Source organism: Prionailurus bengalensis, chromosome C2 (assembly GCF_016509475.1).
Source record: "Prionailurus bengalensis isolate Pbe53 chromosome C2, Fcat_Pben_1.1_paternal_pri, whole genome shotgun sequence".
Lineage (NCBI taxonomy): Eukaryota > Metazoa > Chordata > Mammalia > Carnivora > Felidae > Prionailurus > Prionailurus bengalensis.
The window spans coordinates 96531985-96554182 of record NC_057350.1 but is presented as its reverse complement, the minus strand read 5'-3'; the positions used below and the strand labels follow the sequence as shown (position 1 = coordinate 96554182).

General features: G+C 35.7%; 2 protein-coding genes across 7 annotated transcripts in view; one reads left to right on the top strand and one right to left on the bottom strand.

Moving 5' to 3' along the window:
- The window catches only part of GPR160 (G protein-coupled receptor 160), a 58044-nt gene extending 54802 nt beyond the window's left edge, over window positions 1-3242 (top strand). The window contains exon 4 of the mRNA XM_043594935.1: window positions 1752-3242. Within this exon, the coding sequence (XP_043450870.1) occupies window positions 1824-2840 (1017 nt within the window). The 5' untranslated portion in view covers window positions 1752-1823 and the 3' untranslated portion in view covers window positions 2841-3242. The remainder of the gene's footprint in view (window positions 1-1751) is intronic.
- A 975-nt stretch (window positions 3243-4217) lies between these two features.
- PHC3 (polyhomeotic homolog 3) overlaps window positions 4218-22198 on the bottom strand; it is an 82650-nt gene continuing 64669 nt past the window's right edge. For 4 of the 6 annotated variants that reach the window (XM_043594929.1, XM_043594930.1, XM_043594931.1 and 1 more), the window contains 3 exons: window positions 18606-18738; window positions 18283-18514; window positions 4218-13063 (listed from right to left, as the gene is read on the bottom strand). In XM_043594929.1, the coding sequence (XP_043450864.1) occupies window positions 12909-13063; window positions 18283-18514; window positions 18606-18738 (520 nt within the window). In that variant the 3' untranslated portion in view covers window positions 4218-12908. Of the gene's footprint in view, window positions 13064-17978; window positions 18107-18282; window positions 18515-18605; window positions 18739-22198 lie in introns of those variants that run through there. The other 2 variants (XR_006299430.1, XM_043594934.1) reach the window with 2 other exon arrangements.

Here is a 22198-nt window from a genome sequence, read left to right as displayed (position 1 = left end):
TAATTTTGTAAACTGCAATTCACTTAAACATCCTGTAGAAATTTATTTTTAACATGTAACAAATTCATAAGGTTAACATTTAACAAGTTATAGAAGAGGAAGAGTCAAAACTTCCTCCTATCCCGAGAAGCAGTTTTAATAACTGCATAATAGTACATTACTAGGATGTGCCATGTATCATTTTTTTAAATTTTGTTTTAATGTTTATTTATTTTTGAGAGACAGAGCGTAAGTGGGGGAGGGGCAGAGAGAGACACAGAATCCGAAGCAGGCTCCAGGATCTGAGCTGTCAGCACAGAGCCCAACGTGAGGCTTGAACTCATGAACTGCAAGATAATGACCTGAGCCGAAGTCGGACGCTTAACCGACTGAGCCACCTAGGTGCCCTGTGCCATGCATCATTTTTAACCCATCTCCAATTGTTGGCATTTATGTGTGGGTTTGTTAGTGTTTTTGTTTTGTTGTTTATATAAACATTGTGGTGGAACAGTCTTAGAGAAACTTTTGGTCGTGTTTTTTTATGATAAATTCCTCGAATTTCCTTCCATTTTATTTTTATTTCATTTCATTTGGAGTAATTTCTACACCCAATGTAGGGCTCGAACTCACAACTCCAGGATCGAGTTGCATGCTCCATGAGCTGAGCCATCCAGATGCCCCTCCTTCCATTCTTCCCCTCTGACCTTTCTTTTTCATCTTCTCTTTTTCCTGCCACCAAATGCCTTAATCACTCAAGCCTGAACTCCTGTTCCTTTGCCTTTACCTAGCATTTCTTAATGTTCTCAGCCCCTGTTCCTTCCCCGGATTCTTTGTCTTGTCTGTCCAAGTGCCATAACATGATCTTTGTCATGTCCAAAGATAAATCTTTTATCATTCTTCCCTTTATCTGTGTCCCCATTATTTTCAGCTTTACTGTTTTATAATGAGTGTCAGAATGATGATCCTGCAGCCAAAAAGCTTTGAAAATTGCTATCCTAAATTTTACTAACAAAAAGACAAAAAGTTGAGTGGGGGTAATGTTCATTGTCTGGAGTCAGAGTGAGACTGGGTTAACAGCCATCAATGATTGTTCTGAGTATTACTATCAGGTTGCTGTTTTAAGCCTGTTTTTGGCTCTGGTAGATTCGTTTTCTACTTCTCTCTGCAAGTAACTAAAACCTGTACTTTTCTAGAAGTTGAGTAATTTTTATATAACATTTTGGTTAGAGATCTTAAAGTTCTGGACCATCCTGGTCTCAAAAAAAAAAATGAACAAAGTATAAACATTAATTCTTCTTGATCATATTCTGTATTATGAGAAATTTAAATTCCTATTTATATATTTACAGTTGACCCTTGAACAACACAGATTTGATGTGCAGAGGTACATTTATGTGTTGATTTTTTTCAATAGATATAGTGCAGTACTGTAAATGTATTTTATGATTTTCCTAACCTTTTCACTAGCTTTACTCTAAGAATATAGTATATGATATATATAAAACCTACAAAATACATGTTCACTGACTTGTCAGTAAGGCTTCCAGTCAGCAGTAGGCTATTAGGAGTGAAGTTCTGGTGGAGCTGAAAGTTACACACAGATTTTTCACTGTACCGGGGATCAACACCCCTACCCCCCTTCTTGTTCAAGGGTCACCTGTAATTTATTTGGGGAGAATGACTGGATTAAATATGTTGAGACTAGAGGTGCTTGCTTTGAAAGGCTTAAATTAGACACAGCATCAAGGTTTTCTTTCCATTTTTCTTTACAGGGATGGAAAATAAAGTGAAGCAGCGTTTTGTTGTGTGTATTTCAGCAGGCCTTCTGCAGTTCAACTAAAAACATGACTGCTCTTTCTTCCGGGAACTGCTCTTTTCAGTACCAGTTACGTCAAGCAAATCGGTCCCTAGATGGTAACTGTCTGCTATTCTTGATAATACTTGGGAAAGTATTACTAAATACCCTCACACTAGGAATGAGAAGAAAAAACACCTGTCACAATTTTATGGAGTATTTTTGCTTTTCACTAGCATTCATTGATTTTTTACTTCTAGTAAACATTTCCATTATATACTACTACAGAGATTTTGTACTTTTAGGTGTTAGGTTTACTAAATACCACATCTGCCTATTTACTCAAATTATTTCATTTACTTACGGTTTTTTGCATTACCCGGTTTTCCTGATAGCTTGTATAGATTATTACCTGAATTTCTCTAAAACTCCAAAGCTTGCATTGAAATGCAAAAAAATATTTTATTTCTTTACAGTAATTTTAATTTGGATTTCAGTCCTTGCTTATGTTTTGAGGGATCCAGGTATCTATCAAAGCCTGAAGGCACAGAGTGTTTATTCTTATCAATGTCCTTTCTACATTAGCATTCAGAGTTACTGGCTGTCATTTTCCATGGTGATGATTTTATTCATGGCTTTTATAACCTCTTGGTCAGAAGTGATTGCCTTGGTGCAGGCTGTTAGGATGACTTCCTATATGAATGAGACTATCCTGTATTTTCCCTTTCCTTCCCATTCTAGTTATACTCTGAGCTCTAAGAAAGCACTCTTGCCCAAGTTCATTATCTGTTTTCTCGGTACCTGGCTACCATTTGTACTACTTCAAGTAATTACCCTTCTACTTAAAGTACAGATTCCAGCATATATTGAGATGAACATTCCGTGGTTGTACTTTGTCAATAGTTTTCTCATTGCCACAGTTTACTGGTTTAATTGTCACAAGCTTAATTTGAGAGATATTGCATTACCTGCGGATCCTTTTGTCAACTGGAAATGCTGCTTCATTCCACTTACAATTCATAATCTTGAGCAAATTGAAAAGCCTATATCAATAATAATTTGTTAATGTTGCCATGTGAAAACTAATTCAAACTGACAACTACAATAAGAATCATAATTTTACAAATGGGAAAGAATGACTCAGGACATACAAAGATTGAACCGAAACCGCCCCCCACCCCATGCCTCCAGCCCCAACTTTCATACCTTTTCACAATGTGTCTTTTGGGACTATGGTATTAAAAACAAAATAATTCCAAGAAAAATGTTTATGCCTGTTCTGGAACACTGCATGTTGCAAATACTAATTTAGCAAAGAAGTGAAACGAGTTAATATTTGGCCAGTAATACTGATCTGTGTTACCCAAAAAATTACTGGATGCAAACTGTTATGTAAATCTGAGATTCACTGCCAGTAACATACAAATGTAACTAAACACTTTTATTAAATTCAGAGCAAGAAAATCAAGATCATTTTCTGAAAATTATTTGATATAAATATTCTTTAACATAAGGGGAAGAGAGAGTAGCTCAATTTAAATTTACGTAATTGAAAAAAAAAAATGATCTCTGTTCTTAATGCAGATAATCCTGGAAGAAAAGTTTTAGTTGCTCACCTTACAGAATTGGGAGTAGTGACTACGTCTCTTTCCATGACATACCAGATTCATTTTCATTTATAACTTGCATGTCACATACTTGCATGTCAAATCATAATCACATTGGCAGTGTATCACACGGTAAAAGTAAAGGAGGGCTTCTTATCCTCAGCACTATTCACATTTTGGGTCGGATAACTTTTTGTTGGAGACTTCCCTGTGCATCGTAGGATATTTAGCAGCACCCCTTCCCTTTGCCCACTAGATGCCAATCAAAATGTCTCCAGACACTGCCAAACTTACCCCGGTGGGCAGAATTGCCCCCCTCTTGAGAACTGCTAGGGTAAATCAATCCAAATGGCAGAATCATCTGAAGTCACTTTGTTACAGATTTTGTTTAATCTGTCACAATTTCTGAATTTGGTCCCTTCTCTGGGTTACTAAGTGTACCACTTTCTAATTCGCCATTACATAGGACTGAGATACTTTATTAAAAAAAAGTTTTTTAACTATATTTATTTTTTGAGAGAGAGAAATAGAGAGCAAGTGGGGGAGGGGCAGAGAGAGAGAGAGAGAGAGACAATCCTAAGCAGGTTCTGCACTGTCAGCAGAAACCCCGATGCAGGGCTTGAGCTCGTGAACTGGGAGATCATGACCTGAGCTGAAATGAAGAGTCAGATGCTTAACCGACTGAGCCACCCAGGAGCGCCCCAGGACTGAGATACTTTAAAATATATTGTACTTCATTAGTAAAGATTTACACTCTGCAGATTTCAAATAGGCAAATTTGTAACTATTTCAAAGCCCTCATAAACTTAACAAAAGAAATTATTCAATAGACCAGCCAAATGGAAGAGGCTTTTATTTGTAAAGAAATGAACTTACAACTGGTCTACAATATATTATTGTAATATAAACAATATAAATAAATGATCCTGTAGGCCCACTAACCTTCCATCCAGACCCACATGAGGCAATGTTAACAACAATATTCTATGTGAAAATGTGCAGGTAACAAAGGTGCAATTACAAGCAAGTTTAAGCAGCAGAGTATAAGGTGCTTTAATTTAACAGTTAATGTTGCCATCAACAAACATTTGAATGTTCAATTTTACTTCACTGAATACAGACACAACAAATATGAAAATCTAAAGTTCATACACATGCTACTTGTTAATATGAAAGTGCTTTCTCTTTTAAAAAAATACACCAAATGGACAGTCTTTTTACATAGATCATGGTGTGCTCTTATTAATGCAAAATTAACTTCATTTTCAGGTTATACATTTTAAAACGGTAGCTATAGACACCAATCTAGGAATGCTAATGCTAAGAGTGCTAAACTATTTCATTTCCTGTAAGGAGGACTGTAATACAATATCCAATGCAAAGAATACATGTATATATAATCTTAACATTTGTTTCTGTAAAAGTAAAAAAGGTTTCCTTTCCCCTTGGTGACGCTCTGCTCAACCTGGGTGGATCAGCTTTTGAGGTTAATATGAAAGTCCTATGTTAGGATAATGGGAGGAACCAAAAGGAATTAAAAATCAGTTAACATGTGCTTGAAGCATCAAAAAAATCACAACAATTTGCCTTTGTGAAATCAAAAGACCGTTTTTTTAAACAAGCAAGACAAAAACAGTAATTTAACAGAGGCTTGGCATGCCTGCCTCTCCTCTGTCAGTGCCCCTCCTGCACACTGTCTACAAGTCCAGTCTGCACCGCAGCTCACTCCTGACTCTGAGGACCGTTTTTAGAACTCACTTTGACTTTTTCCTATGGAAAAAAACAAGACCAAGCTTTTGAATGAAGTGATTGGGAATCTAGTTAAATGTCTTGGAAATGAAACATCTAAAATTATATCATCTTTGCCCAGCCCGTTCATTTTTAAAAATTTTAAAATACATATACAAAAAGTATGCAGTAGGTATTTTAATAGCATAAAATATTTGAAAAATTAGGTAAATTAAAATATTTTAAAAGTACACTTTAACCAATACCATGGCAAATTTTTTTAAACCCAGACTACCCGGTTACTTGGATGTCTGTGTTCTATTTTCAGTCAGTTTTAGATTCTAATCTATCACGTATCTGGACATTTTCCTGCTTTAAAAAGCTGTGACTATGATGAATAAAAGATGTTTTTAAATATTAGGTATTTTCATTTTGTATCTTTATGGAGAATGTTAGCATCAAGTGATGTTAATCTGTTTCGCTGGGCCAACAGGAATGACAACATAATTTCACAGGATCCCCAAGTGGTAAGGAAACTTCACCCAATTGATCAATGCCATTCAACGTTTACTCCCCAAATAGTTGTCAATTCAAGCATGGAAGGGTTTTATGTTTACCAGTTAAAGGAAACCCTTTTCCTATGTAATACATGTGTGCTCTCTAAAAAGTATTTGTAATAATAAAATTTATTTTGTGTAATTTCTTGCTTTAAAAGCAAAAGAGAATAAAAAACCTGTTCAGCGATCTTTTCAGTTGTAGAAAGTTACTTCACTGTCAATAGTGGGTGTAAAGCTTTTCTGGTTAAAAATGTATAGTAAGTCAGCACCGGCTTCTATCTTTGTATTCTTTGTATTGTTCTGTCACACACCCTGTATAGCAACACTTCTGGAATAGATTCAAAGTGTCAAAATAATTCTGAGAAACATGGGCTGTCACAAAAGTCTCAGAATGTAGATCCTTATTAGGTGCCCTTGATTTTATAACCTAATCAGGTTTATTATTGGCTGATTTGTATGTGAAATGTGTTTTAGGAATTGTGCTGTGATTCACTCAGACAACCCCCTACCCCCACCGCCCCGATGTCATCTAGCTAAATACTTCACCCAGTGCATAAAAGTTACCCTCTCAGTTCAATACAGTAAGTAAATAATGTCCATGTTTGTTTTAAGCCACAATTAGAATTTTGTTTTGGAAGATTTTGTTCACTTATTACTAGTTCCTGTCATATATACCACACATTTCACATAAGTGTTCAAATGGCTTGCATTTTAAACAAATGGAAAAATGCATGAATGACAATGTTCCTACGTGTTCACAGGTTCAGTGGTTAACTAGCAAGAAGCATTTAGAAAAATGTCCTCGTTTGCTTGTCTGTAATTTTTCTTCTCTACATAAATCCTTAAGAGAACAAAGACTGCATATATAGGTGAACCAGGAAATGGATGCTTAACAATTCTCTTTTAGCAAAAGCTCTTAAGTATGAAATGAACCATTAAAAAGGGAAAGAGAATTAAGTAGAAGCATTTAAAAGCATTTAAGTAGAAGTATTTAAAAATACGTACAATCATAGTTCTAGATCTGGGAGGTACCTTAAAGATGACTTAAACACAAATCAGCATTTTGAGTAGTATAGGCTCCATACTGTATATTCAGAAGAGGAAACAGATTAAAAGCTAAGTAATTGCCTGAGGTGTCACACACCAGCTAATTCACCAACTGGAAGTAGAATTCCCAGCCCCCCAGCCAGCCTTTATCTTCATTCATCATATTCCTCTATTATTTATTATTGAAGTAGCTTATTTGGTACTACCTAAAGCAAAAAGAAGACTTAAACACACAGCACTCTAAACAGATTTTAAGCAGTGGACACTTCTGGTTTGCTTGAGGCAAAACTAAAAATTCCTTCTTTCTAAAACAGATCGATGTTTATTTCACTACCAGCCCCACCAGTATCTTATGAACACCAACTTCTTCACCTCCATTAATTAAAGCTCCACAAAACATGGATTTAACACTGATAATATATATTCCTTGAAGTTTAACTTTTAAGCCAATAAATGATGGCTACGATCAATCCTTAAGAAGATTACTGGAGTCAATTTAAATAGGTGGTCTAAAAGGACTTACTAAATTACTGTTATATTTGAAACTATGCCATGTTAGCAATATTTTATATTCAGTTTTTTCCAAATTAAAATTCATCACTTCTTTTCAGCAATACATTTTAAAACCTTTGTACAGGTTTTCTTTCTATGGACTCATACTGATGCCATCAATATCACTAAAAGCAATTATACTATTCAAAAGCAGGGAAAAAAATACTTCTCTAATGTACCCTCTTCTCCAACATCTGAGAGTTTTAAAATCATCATCTTTAAATAAAATTAAATGTTCACAAGCTATAAAAAAAAAGAAAAAAACATTCTTGGAAAACACTTCCCAAAAGGTCCCATAAACATGGCACTTAAGAGGTGTGTGTTCATGGGTTCAAGTAGAACAGGGGATTTTCATTAGAGAAGCGAGGCCTCAGCTCTGAGAAGTAGGGAGGCCACTCCCTTTTAATGTCTGAAATGTTCAAAAAAAGCCAAACACTGTGCTCTGGAAAATGATGCTGATTTGTATTAGTGCTTTATAACTTTCAAAAAAAAAAAAAAAAGCCTTCTCATAGTATTATTTTAAAATAGATTAAATAAGCTCTAAAAAATAACATGTAAAACTTTAAATTCTTAAAAATTTAGGAAACTTTTTCCAAAGAAGATAATATAATTTTCAACATTTATTTTTCTTTATTGAAGAAATGGCTTGTATTGTTGCTATGAAGGAAACTATATAGTGTACATATTATGGACTAACAAAAGAGGAATATCTTTCCAAAGAGTTTTTTTTTTTTTAAAGATGTACAGCTTATAATAGATTGAAATTAAATTTCAGTAAGATTGCATTTTTTCCTAATACTGTATTTGTGCTTATCTAAATTAAATTACAATCTTTAAGATGAAATCAAATGCTTTTAAAGAGACTCATAAAATACCAATGTTAATGAATGTGAATTAAACAGTTCATTTTATGATCCACACTACTGTGCATCAAAGAAATAGAGGTAGGCTTCCGCTGAAATCCACACTGATAAAGAGAAAGATAGCTCTTTAGTCATCCAATTCTTAGATACAATCTAACAAAATACTATCTTAAAATGCCTTTATAACAATCTACAAGGGTGATTCAACTGTGGTATCTGAAAGTGGATACTCCCTTCTATAGGTCCAATAACTCAATTATAAATAATTAACCTTTGAGTTTTTGACAAATATTCTCCAAGTACAATAGTTGCCACCTTTTTTTTTGAAGTCAAAAACACTAGCTTCTGTTATCATTGGAACTACTGATATGCTCCTAGGGGCAGAATCACTTGACAGAGAGTGAAAGAATGAGTATGGTTACAGGTGAATTTTATTGCTATAACTGGGATCAAACCATTACAATGTATTATTTTGAACTATTGAAGGTCCTATCTATACTACACAACCTCACTCCATTAACTGTATTATTACCCTCTTGGGTCTAGAATGTTTTCCTCCTATTTGTCACTTCCTCCATTTCCCTATCCTTCACCCTGGAAAACCTTCCTTAAGGCCCAGCTACATATATGGTGCACAGGAAACAGAGTGAACAAACACTGCATAGTTGGGCCAGTGTCCACTGCCCAAAGGTTTCACTGACACATGACTGTTAGGTGTTAGAAAGTCCTGCCCCAATTACCTTCCTAAAATTAACGCCACTACAAAATCCTCTCTAAGGATTTTCAGGCAAAAGTGTCAAGTTTTCACGCAGTTCCCTTAGGGCTGGAATAGGCTTTAGGAGAGGAAAGCAGGAAGCGAGGCCCTTTCATGCTATCAGGCAATGCCCAGTGTCAGCTGCACACAAGGCAGCATGTGCTCCTGCCATTCATTAAGGGTGAGGCTCTTCAAGCCACAAAATATAATCAGTCTGTTCTAGCTGAAAATGTCTTTAAAACATTTTAACAGTGTGTCCAGCCAGGGATTTCATCTACTCAATATGGCTGTTGAGGGCAGCATCATTCACGTACGTCTACAATAGTTTATTCTTTCTCAAACTGTTTACACCCATATAAACACAACCGAAGACTATACAATCTATATATTGCCTTCCCACCATACTTGTGCCATGACAGTACCAGAACCTTGCAAATTCAAATGGGACTTTATAACATTTAATTGAACAAGTCAGTGATAGGGGATGCTGTGACAGATTTCAGCCTAGGACCGGTATTTGAATAAATGTCAATAATTTCACACAAAAATTATTCAAAGGTATGGGCACAGCAATACTTCAGACAGTTCTAAGGAAGTGTTTCAACACACTAGGAAACAAAAACAAACAATGGGCTATCTAAAAAAAAATCATTTCTACTTAAGGTAAATCATGAATATTAACGTCAAAAGTGCAGAAATTTGTTCAGTGTTGAAGTGGGACAAGCAAAGTGGCAGGTCTCTTGTCTGCCTCTTTCCCATTCTCACGCCTCTTCCTAACATGTCTTCCCCTCATTCTACCTTCTCTACTCCTACATGACAGCCCTTAAGCTGAGACTAAGGAAAATGCCTGTTTAGTGATGCCACAGCAAATCAAAAGTACCATCCTGGAAAGTTATATGCCACTCAAAAAGTGACAGGTTTTTGGACAGTACTCTGCCTTATATGACAATGATTACATCAAAGGTGCAGAGCCTGTCAGACACATGCCTACTACACTAGGCTTGATGAGAATCCATGTCATGCAAAAACATCTACAAACCAACCCTCTCACTTTATTTTCTTAGGAACACATGGCTTAAAGTAAATAAAATTTGAAACTTGTAGGTTTTTTTTACTTCCCTCAAAGGGAAAAGAGTGCATCAGTTTTATGTCAGAAAATGTACACTTAGCAAAAACAGGAAGAACTTCCCATGTTCTCTGTCATTCCTTCTCATCAATGAAAATCCTGAAACAATTTAGTAGCATGATGGAAACAGAAAATAATACTCTCCCCACCTGTATCATACCAGAACTGTGCTTAGAACTTAGAAGAGAAATGGACATCCAGCGTTATCATCTATATTCATATTTAACTGAAGCTTTGATTTTTAAGATTAAATCCTCTAGAAAAAAAAAAAAAACAGTTGCATCAATAGGGAAAACTACCAGTTGAAAGCAAATAGGCCATTTCTAAACAAAATAGCTCAGCTGAAAGAAGCAAGTATATTTTCTGGGTATGTTTTGAGTGAGGTCAAGAGATCTGGACTACTCTTAAGATTACAAGATTTAAGATTATAAGGTGCTCTCAATGGAAATCCCCCTTCTGGTAAGCTTTCTTGGATATTAACATGGTGCTAGGCACGAGGGCTTTCAATCAGTATATAATGACTGATATTAAAAGAGACAGTAAAGAAAAGGAGAACCTGTAACATAGTTCTAATACCTTAAAGGCTATACAGATAATTTAGTTATGGGAGGTACCCATTATTGCTAAGGGAGTCTACCCCGAAATCAGTTGCTTGTGGATTATCTATGATAAAGTTTTAATTCCACGGGAGACTTCCCTGTGTGCTCTTCACCCACCCCGCACACAGTGGACCATCCTATTAATGCTTAGCCTATTCCTGTGTTCTGAAACAGCAAGATGAGGGGGAAAAGCCAAGGATATGACAACTGTCATAATGATTAACTGCTAATAAATGAAAACTGACTATAGAGTTCCTACCTTTCCTTGAAACTTTAATCCAATAATTAACAATGTGATATAAAGAAATATGTAACATAGACTACAAGCTATTGTAGGTCTGGAACTTGAGCCTTACACTATATTACACATTCTAATCCTACACATAACTATCAGTAAACATCTTTTTTTTTTTTTTAACATTACTACACAAAAGAATCCCACAAAGCATACATTCAAACAAGAGGCATCTAAAGATTAAAAAAATTACCCGCTGTATTTTTGTATAAAAATAATCAACATTCTCTAATGTACACAAAGCCAAAAGATAAATATCTGTGATGTCCTTAATGACATCTTTAGTCTTCTACTAGCTCAACACAATCTTTTTGAAAAGAGAGCAGTGACAATGACTGAAACCCATGGACTCTTCCCCACTTACTGAACGTCTGCCAAATATCTGTGTATGTTCCTTCTATTTTAAAACATTTCCATCGTGTGGTAAAGATAAAAAGGATTAAAACAATTTTTTTATTTCCCGACAATAAGGCTCTCAGGGCTCCCACAACAATTTTGTTTTAATGTCATAATTCTGATAGAACACTAACTGTTCAGTGAAAAATTTTGTTTTAAAATGTTTTTTCTGTAAAACATGTACATACAAAATTATATGTGATAATCCAAGAGATACTAGTTGGTGGGAACTTTGTAGGAAGCATGCAAAGGTTTAGTCAAGGAAAAAGGAATGTGCATTCTAGCTAGACCCAGCATGTTCAACATTAGAAAAAATCCAAAGACCAAACACATATCCACTACAAACTACTGTCTTGCCAGCAAAGGCTATGCACTGGTTCATAAGGTATAATGATATTATGCCTTCATCAGTGCAGAGGAGCAGCTCTCTGCTGCTCTATGAAAGAGAATATGAATTCGTACTTTCTGAGACTCAAATTATTTGTATGCTAGTCCTTACTTTACAGGTCAATTTAGTGGATTTTAGTTTTATAGGTCAATTTAGTGGATTTTCCCTTTTTCTAGTATGCATAAAACTGGGAAAAATACTTCTGGAGAACATTAATGCTGTCTGAAATACTTCCATTGTATAATGTATTCCTTATTATGTCTCATCTTTTCAAACTAACCCTCTGGGTAAAAAAGAGCAACATTTATCACTCCTACATCAGGGTTTCTGAACCCTGACACTACTTGACATTTTGGACTTGATGAATCTTTGTTTTGGAGGACTGTCTTGTGCACTGTGGGATATTTAGCAACATCCCTGTCCTCCATGACCCAGATGCCAATAACAACCCTCCCCAACCCCTCCAAGCTATGACAACCAAAATGTCCCTAGGCATTGTCAAATATCCCCTGGGGAGCAAAACTGACCTCTGTTGAGAACCACTGCTCTAAATGTACAAAAACTAAGAAGAAAACTAACTTTCTCAGCCACATCAAATTCTTGGGCAAGTATGGAATAGAAACCAACTCTTCTGACTTCCAGATTAGTATTATTCATGCTAGAATGCAATCCTTTTTATAGACAAAGCAATTGTCTGACAGACATGTTTCTTAAAATATACAACTGATATCTCGTTGCATACAATTCCAGTCACTGGACTCCTACTAAACTATTCCTAAATTACTCCTAAATTATATCTCTCATGACAACCTATAGAAAACTTACAGGGTAGAAAAATGTGTAAGAAAACCGAATCAAAAGAGGAAAAATGTAAATCATTAAATTACTTTTAAAAGGATTCTTTATATTAACGATAAACATCACCTTTAAAAAATTATCTAGTATAACACGTTTCTTTGAAAAATATCATGGCCCTCTATATCAAGTCTTTCAATGTTGCATGTAACCTGTAAAATTAATTTTACCAATGTTGGCTAATTAAGAAAATGTATGATGAATTACTGTATCTGTAGAAGAAATATCAGCTTTTGATGTGGAGATCCCAATGTGCTTGGCTATCCACCACAATATATGATAACATTCTAGGCCAGCTTGAGCCTTTACCTTACAAGTTTGTTTAAGAAGAGTAAAACTGCTGTTTTCTCACAGCTTCATGATCCTGTTAAGATTCCTTCAGAGAGTTGATGCGTGCACAGATCTTTAGGGCCGGGCCTAGTTTGATATTCATTGCACTCATAAGATGGTCTTCTTTTAGCAAAAGAAGGGCCTGTCCATCAATCTCCTGTGCTCTGAATTCATCTGCGATATCTTGGCAGCCTGGAATTTGATCAGAGGACGGAAGTTAGCATTATTATGTAACAACCAGGTGTTACTTTAACAGTGACAGTTATTCTCTCAGTGGGTTTGAGTATCTGAAATACAGGCTGGGAAACAAATGAAATTTATTTAGGGTAGTCTTGGGTTCACTCCTGAAGAAGAGAGTATTTCTTGGCATTCTGAAAGTAAGAATTAATTTGATATCCAGGTAAAGCAATTTACTTGGAATTCTTGTTCTAAAAATAATAATATAGAAATAATTAGTAAAAGTCAGGAAAAATGTAGATTCATCGGTCCAGATACAACCTACCTTGACGAAAAGGATAATGTATTACCTCAAAGCATGCCACACATATAACAAGATTGGATTAACTAGTTATTACACGTCATGAACTTATCTTTGTATAAGAAACCTTCACATATATGTATGAAGGAATAAAATGTAATGTTCTGCCACGTGAATAACAATTTAGAAATGTTTTCTCAAATACCAGAGTACCCTTTTCGGCATCATTTGTACCTTATTCGAATTTACAACCTTCAATTGCCAAGCACATTTAAAACATTTTTATTTTTCACTCAGGAAAGAACCAAACCATCAAGATTGTAGTATCAATCTACTGTAATGCTGCTCAAATATATTACACTGCTTGACTTGTATTCCAACTTCATATCTTAGCATCACTGGACTCATCTCCATTTTTGGTAAGAAAACATAAATCCCCATTGAAATCATGAGCTTGCCCGCCTAATCTCTTACCAAACAATATTTTATCTCTCAATGTAAACCAGGTGCTTCAGCAGGTAACAATGCTAACATCTACTTGAACCTCAAACGTTTTTATTATCTACCAAAGTCTGCACAGCCAGGTTACTCAATAAACTTCCCCACGAAGGGTAAGGAAACAACCAGGGAAGGTAATGAGTTAAGGAACCAAGAAAGGAGAGAATGCAGTAATGTGGAAGCTTCCTTATAAGAGTGAAATTATAAAAAATGAATTTAAGAATAAAAACTAACAGCTTAAAATCGGTTTTATTCAAATCAACATTCTAAGAGAAAACACAAAGATAATGAAAACTAGAAATGGTTATATTACACCCCTGGATAGCACAACTCTGCTGAAATGATTATCCTTTCTATTGCAAATGTGTCATCCTCTTGTTTATAGAAGATAATGATGTCATCCCTAGAACCCCAGCACCATGCTCAAAGCATTGTTAGGGGCTAAATACATACTTTCTTGTATAAGTGAAGGACTGGATGAGTGAATAAACAATGAACAAAAACAGAATCTGCCACGGAGGAGCTATTTGTAATAGTAATAATACGCTTCTTTCTGTATTTAGCTGTATGGCCTTCTCTTGGTTATTTCTTTTCCCATCTTCTCTGTTAGTTGTTTCTTTCCTGTTTCATATATAGCAGCCAGTTTTTTAACTTCTCTATTTTAATTTCTCAGACTTAAAAACTGACCTTTCAAAAGTACCCTATGCAGACTGTTACAGCTTTGCCATTTACCATATAAAAGAAATTAAACAGTTAAAATGGGATTACTCACCATAGAAAGCTCCCTTTCTTTTCCCAGAGGTAGCTCTCAAAACTGGGCAGACAAAACTGACTAATCTTGCATCTAGTTGTGACTTCATCCTTCTTTTTATGAAAGAACTAATGTTCTTCTCTCTTCAGTCTTACTTACAAGAACACAGGAAAAGAAAAGAGAGAGAAAGATAGGGCAGGACTTACTTAGAGTCAGAAAACAGGAGCAATGAGAAGTAATGAGGACTGTAAGAGCTACGTTTGGGAATAGAAACAAGGAGTTTTCCATGAGGAAATGTATAGCATGTTTTTGTTCCTCTGTATTGTGAGATCCCTCTTCAAATGTCTTCTGGTACTAAGTAAACGTATTAGCAAAATAATAAAGAACAAAAATGTTTTGGGAAACCACATGATTGAGTAGGAATGCATTATCTTCAGAATTTTGGATCGATAACTCTCTTAAGCCAACCACAACTAAGGGTAGTTATACTGTACATTAGTATAGAAATGAAAAAATAAAATTACTTTAAAAAGAAAAAGTGGGGGTGGGGAGGCAGAAGCAAATACTCTTCCAGAAACTCATTAAAGAAAAGTGAATTTTCAAAAAGTTTTTAGACGCTCAAGGTATTGAGTTTCTGACACGAGAATCTACTTCTATAAAATGGCTGGTGCCCCAGGGACTCCTACCAAACATATCCTACCTGCAGCAACCAGTCACCTTGTTGGGTTTATGTCACCAGAAGCAGCTATCAAGATGGGCATCAGCCTCTACAAATGGACATGAGTCACAACTATACTTTGCAATGTCCAGTCACTTTTTCAGCTAAACCCAAAATGAAAGCACTCTACACAAAATTTCAGGCTGGTGAAATAGATCACTTGCCACAATGTAAACAAGTCCCAATATTAGTATTATGAAAACCAATAATCATATATTTTTAGATAATTCCTACTTTATATGCCTACAGAAAAAGTGAATCTACTACAAATTCACAAATCGATAAATACCAAATAAACTGATGTTTGCATTGTAACAAGAGTTAAGAGAACTGCAGTTAGTTGAAAACAAGAATCGTTCCTCTAGAGAACTTCTGAATACACAAAACTTGAGAAGAAAATAATTTTTCACTGTGGTAACAGCTCTGAGATTGGGTATAAAGCATACCAGCTCTAACATGGTCTCACCAGGATGGTTCACAAGATGATATTACACGAAGAGAAGAGCAAACTCTAGGAGTAAATATAAGTGCCCTGAATAAAGAGGGAAGTCTATCTCAACTGGAAAGAATGAAAATATAAGAGATTACAAAATTTATAAGCTCGTTCCTTCTATGAGAAAAGTTTGAAAGTAGACTTCTTGGTGGGGGTGGAACACAGTCCTGAATGAGCTTGAAAGAGGCTTCAAACAAGTTTACAAAGGCCAAAGGAGTACACAGAAATGAAGACAAAAGCATTTTCTGATAGAAGATTTTCTTTAAGTCACAGACATTAATTACTCAGAGAAACTTTGTGAAAGAAGATAGAACTGATCACACAGATAATCTTGTTATTTAGCCTGTCAAAGCAGTTTGGAAATAGTCCCATTTAATCAGTAAAAGGAAAGCAGAGTTACATTAAGCAGACTTACACAATACCAAGCAATTCTAAATTATAAAGCAGTTTCCCTTTAATGATATGTAATATTCTTTGAATAACTGGCAAAATTGTGTCTCAATGAACTCAGTAAGACAAGCATCTCAAGCTATTAGCAATATTTTTTTTCAACTGAAGAAGCAAGAATGAGACAAGAATTTAGCCTTGGTTCTAAAAAAAAAAAAAGCATATGAAATGCTAGAAGAATCAGATATCTATTAATTGTTCATTATTTGACCAACTACTTTCCTTTCCCAAAGGAAATAGTTTCCCCCAAATGAGAAATCAGGCTAACAGTTCACACGCCCCATGTGGAAACTACTTCTGAAGAGGACAGAATCAAAGTCAAGCCCCAGGGGATCAGTAAAGATTCCAGTGTTAATTCTCATGATATCTAGACTGGCCTAAAAACTAAAATTTATTTCAGTCCTCATATATTAAAACCACAACCAGTGAAGACTCACCATCCTCTAACATACCAGTTTTAAAGCAGATTCAAAACCTCTATGGTCAGCGCTTAACTCACACCTAAGTTTTCTTAGGTGTGTGCTTCAAAATCTTCTATGAAAAATGTATCCTCTCTTTAAAACAATTGCAATCTTTCTTTAAAAGTGACTATAACTTGTTTAATTAAAAAAAGACTTATTTAGCATTTCTAAAACAAGGTACTGAAAAATAATAAAATGGGGCGCCTGGATGGCTCAAGTCAATTAAGCAACCGGGTCTTGCTTTCGGCTCAGGTCACGATCTCATGGTTTGAGTTCAAGCCCCACACTGGGCTCTGTGCTGACAGTGTAGAGCCTGCTTGGGATTCTCCTTCCCTCTCTCCCTGCCCCACACCCCACTCTCTCTCCATCAAAATAAATGCATAAACCTTAAAGAAAAAACAATAAAATGTCATAGAATTCTGTATATAAGGTAAAATGACAGGTTTTTTTAAAGTAGTACTAGTTCTGAATATACTTTCTTCACTCAGCACATTAACTGTAGGTTTGCTTCTGAGATAGTGGTTACCTTCATAGATTAATCAGCAAAAGTAGCTGGATTAATTTTACTAAGTCTGTAGACAAGTTCAAAGGGAATATACTTTTCTGGAAAGCTTGTGTCAAGAGAAACAGTATGATTCACAATAAAATCAAAATGGAGCAAACATTTAAAAAATCTCCTTGTTTTCCATATTCATAATGGAATGAATGATAAGATTTGCTGATTTTAAAAAAAATATACTCTTAATATATATAATCAGTGTGGGTCTCATCAGGAGCAATGCTGCAATTATCTTTAGTAACCAGCCCCTTGGAGAAAGTAGATATAAAAGACTGTTGCATTAAAAAAAGATAAAGAACATAAAGAATTAAGCTGATGATGGAAAGAGTACCAAAATGAGAGAGCAGAAAAAACATAAATAAGAAAGTTACCCTCAATACTGGAATGGAATATCATAAATGAATTTTAGTTGTCTACTTAAAAAATCAAATTCCAGAAGTGTTCTTGATGTCTACTTATTGAAAAGAATCAAGGAATGCAGCTTCCTTTAAAAGAACCAGCTTGATTTTTTAAAAAGAAACCAAAATGTTATCATATTCTAAAAGGTCTTGATTAGCTTTCAAAAATGCAAAAAGAAAAAAATATATATATAGTCTCTCTTATTTTATTTAAAAAAGGTTAAATTAGGAAATAAAGAGGAAATGGAATAGAAAAATAGAAGAGCAGAAGGGAAGAAGTGTCTGACTCAATCTCTCTACTGACCTCTCGAGAGAAATCAGACTGAAGAGAAGAGAGCACCTTTAATATCTTCACCGGCTGAGGTGTCACAGCAGAAGCAGGACTAGTCAGTTTTTATCGACTTGGGGGGTATGAGAAAATACCCAGTTGTGCTGAGGGAATAAGCAAGAGGAAACAGATCACATTTCAATAGCAAATGCCATTTAATTAACACATATACATAGTACTTCTCTAGCCCTTTAGTGCAATAGGTGTGGATGGATCTAACATCATTCCTGTGTGTGAATGCACAAGAAAAATATTAAGGCCAAAGTGGTGAATTACATACCAGGCAAAGAATGGATGAAGGCCCAGACATCATCAACTGTCCATATAGATGGCTCTGTTTGTGCAACTGGTAGCAAATCACTGTTCTCAGGCATTTTCCTAATTCTCACATCCCGGAGCTCACGTTCTCTTTCCCGCTCACTCTGCCTGCGCAGGCGTGTTGTCATAGCAGATGGAACAGAATCTTCATGAGAAGCCAAGTCTTCTTCTGCAGATGGATAAGTAATTGGAAGCTGGAAAATGTAGTACAAGTAAAATACAGCATTGCACTTTCCTTACATTTCTGAAAAGGGTATTGTACATTGAAGCAAGGTTTCTACAGACCTGCCTAAGGATATGTTCTCTTGCTGCCCCATCAGGGCCACTTGGACGACGGCCACGATGCCCAAGACTCTGATTATCAGGCTTACGATTCCAACGACTAAGTGCAAATTTTTTAGAACAGCTAACATTGTACCTAAGAAATTCAAGTAAGAAAAAATATTAAATGATATATGGAACACTCCATTTAGTATTTAATTATGACTTTAAAGTGCACTTGTGAATCAGTAAGTGCCAGATACTTCATTAAAGACTGTGATACCTCAGAAAGTAAACCATAGTAGTGTTCAATGGATTTACTTATGGTGACAGTCAAAAAATGGTCTCTGTATATATCATAATATAGCTCTCAATACATTATTGGATACCAATAGGTATTGATATTTTCTCCTAATAACAGCATGATATAGAGAATAACCAATTTACTGCAAAATAGTTCAAGGCTCCAGGAAAAAAGAAGTTTGAATTAATTGTGTAGATGTTCAAACTATTTTCCTAAGTAATCGTTTCTGAAGAGAGATTAATATAGTAAGAAAGGTTAGTATAGTAGAGAGGGGGAAATCTCAAATGGCCAGTAAAAGATTTTTCAAATAATACTGAAATCAAAGAGTGAAAACGTAAAGTTGAGATTTTGAAGTTGCACAAATTCATCATAGTTCTATTTAGGAAATTCAAATACACATAATTCTTTAAAACTGGCTGGAAGATTATTTTCATTTTATCAAAATAGACTAATGTTTTTTTTAACGTAAGACATGATGACAGTTTAAAAAAAAGTCCTGTGCATGTTTATTGGGTTTCAAGGCCCTAGAACAGGGCTGGTAAACTTTTTCTACAAAGGACCAGACGGTAAATATTTTTGGCTTTGTAGACAATACAAGACTGTCACAACTACTTAACACTGTAACTGTAACATGAAAGCAGCCATCAGCCATGAACAATAAATGAGCATGGCTGTGTTCCAATAAGATTTTATTTAGAGTAAAATTTGAGTTTCACAAAGTTTTCATGTGTCGTGAAATATTATCTTTTTTCCAACCCCCTAAAAATTGAAAAACAATCCTTAGCTCAGGGGCCATCCAAAAACAGGATACGCAGATGACTTGGCCTGGGTACAGTTTGCCAACCCCTTCCCTAGAAAGAAGAGCAAGGGATGCCTAGGGTGGCTCAGTCAGTTAAGCATCCAACTCTTGAGATTGGCTCAGGTCATGATCTCACAGTTTGTGAGATGGAGCCCCACACTGGGCTCTGTGCTGACAGTGAAGAGCCTGCTTGGGATTATCTCTCTTCTCTCTGCCCCTCCACTCTCTCACGTTCTCACTCTCTCAAAATAAATAAACTTAAAAAAAAAAAAAAGCTGAAGAGATAATCTAAGAAACAAATTTCTGAAAAGATAAAGAAAGGCTAAGAAAAATACATACAGTTCCTCTTTTTTTATACATCCAAAACTGCTACTGTAGGGGCACCTGAGTGGCTCAGTTGGTTAAGCATCTGACTTCAGCCCACGTCATGATCTCACGGTTCATGAGTTCATGCTCTACATCGGGCTCTTTGCTGTCTGCACAGAGCCTGCCTTGGATCCTCTGTCCCTGCCACCTCACGGTCTTAAAAATATTTTTTAAAAAAACTGCACTGTAACTTCATATTGTCAAGACTCTTCCTCTAAGATTTCTCAGGAAAATGACAAGAATAAATCCCAATTAACTATGCTATTGATAACTATCCTAGGACCAATATACAGATACCAAAGTGTGTTTTCCTCACCTATGTTTTATGAAGATATCAGGAGGTGGAAGGAGTACCATGAAAATGAATAAGCTATTTTTTCCCTAAAAATATATATATATTTAAAAATGTGTTCACAGGGCACCTGGGTGGCTCATTTGGTTAAGTGTCTGACTCTTGATTTCAGCTCAGGTCATGATCTCAGGGTCCCTGGGATCAAGCCCAGGGCAGAGTCTGCTTGGGATTTTCTCTCTTCCTCTCTCTCTCTGACCCTCCCCAACTCACACATTCACTCTCCTCTAAATAAACTTAAACAACAAAAAGTGTCCTGATGGCCACTTCATGTTACCCTAAAACAATTCAACAAGCTCAGCTGTGTTCATTATGCTGATCTGTGGGCTCAGCGCTGTAGGTTTCTGATTTCCATTCATAGCAATTTCCATTCACAAACCTTCCTTCCTCCAAGACTAGAGAGAAGGGAGACTAACCTTACACTCGCTGTTTAGTCCCTAAATATTTAAATCTCCAAGGCAGACATGTAAATAGCAGCATTTCTTCCCTGACCTAATTTATCCTCTCCTTTTTCCTCTGTCTGCATTTCTCTTATGTTAAGATCCCTAACCTTCTAAAGAAATTCATCTACGTAGAATAACTTGACAACTCAGTAATCATCTCTGGGAGGAGTGATGGTAGCATTAAATGTTCTGAAATAACTTCTAAATAATCAAGACCTTTAAAATATTATGAAAGGCTGCCCTTTTTCCTCAGAGTTGTTAATCACTTAGAACCAGAGAGCCACTAGTCTTTTTATGGAAAACTCCCAAGTTTAAACAGGAGTTATAGAACTTGCTTAGGGCTATCAATAACGTGAGATAATATGTGAATAAAAAATTGACATGAGAAACCAAATGAAGCCATTTTTGGTGGAAAATACTTCTATTACTTACTTAAGTTTTACTAAGTATATTTAAGTGGCACCATACTAAATAGTATGTTCAAGCAAGAAAATCCCTAGATGTAAACAATTAAGATCTTATATTCTTTGAGAGAATCATCACTTCCTGGAACAGAGAACAAATTTCAAAATAATCTGTACATACACCTCACCTCTAGTGGTGAATACTTATATTAGGATTTATTATCAGCATCAGGTTTTTTTTTTTTTTAAATGTAAACTAAATCTGTGACAAGAGTAACGAAGACCCTAAACATTTCTTTTGTTATTAGTACTGTTTACCTATAATATTACTATTGAAAATAGAGATTTAGAAAAGACATATTTTGCTCTCTGATAATGTAACAACGTGGAGAAATTGTGCTACAGCTGTCCCACTTAAAAAGCTAAAATAGGGGCGCCTGGGTGGCGCAGTCGGTTAAGCGTCCGACTTCAGCCAGGTCACGATCTCGCGGTCCGTGAGTTCGAGCCCCGTGTCGGGCTCTGGGCTGATGGCTCAGAGCCTGGAGCCTGTTTCCGATTCTGTGTCTCCCTCTCTCTCTGCCCCTCCCCCGTTCATGCTCTGTCTCTCTCTGTCCCCCAAAAAAATAAATGTTGGAAAAAAAAAAAAAAAAAAGCTAAAATAAATAGGATATAATTAAAACAAATTAAAACATTTTAAAACAAAAAAAAAGTAAATCCTGAGGCGCCTGGGTGGCTCAGTGGGTCGAGTGTCTGACTCCTGATTTTGGCTCAAGTCACAATCCCAGGGTCGTGGGATTGAGCCCCACATTGGGCTGTGCACTAAGAGTGGAGCCTGCTTGAGATTCTCTCTCTCCTCCTGCCTCTCTCCCCTCCCCAGGCTCTCTAATAAAATTAAAATTCAATTAATAAAATAAAATAAACAAAAAACAAAGTAAATCTTGGTATTTTAATA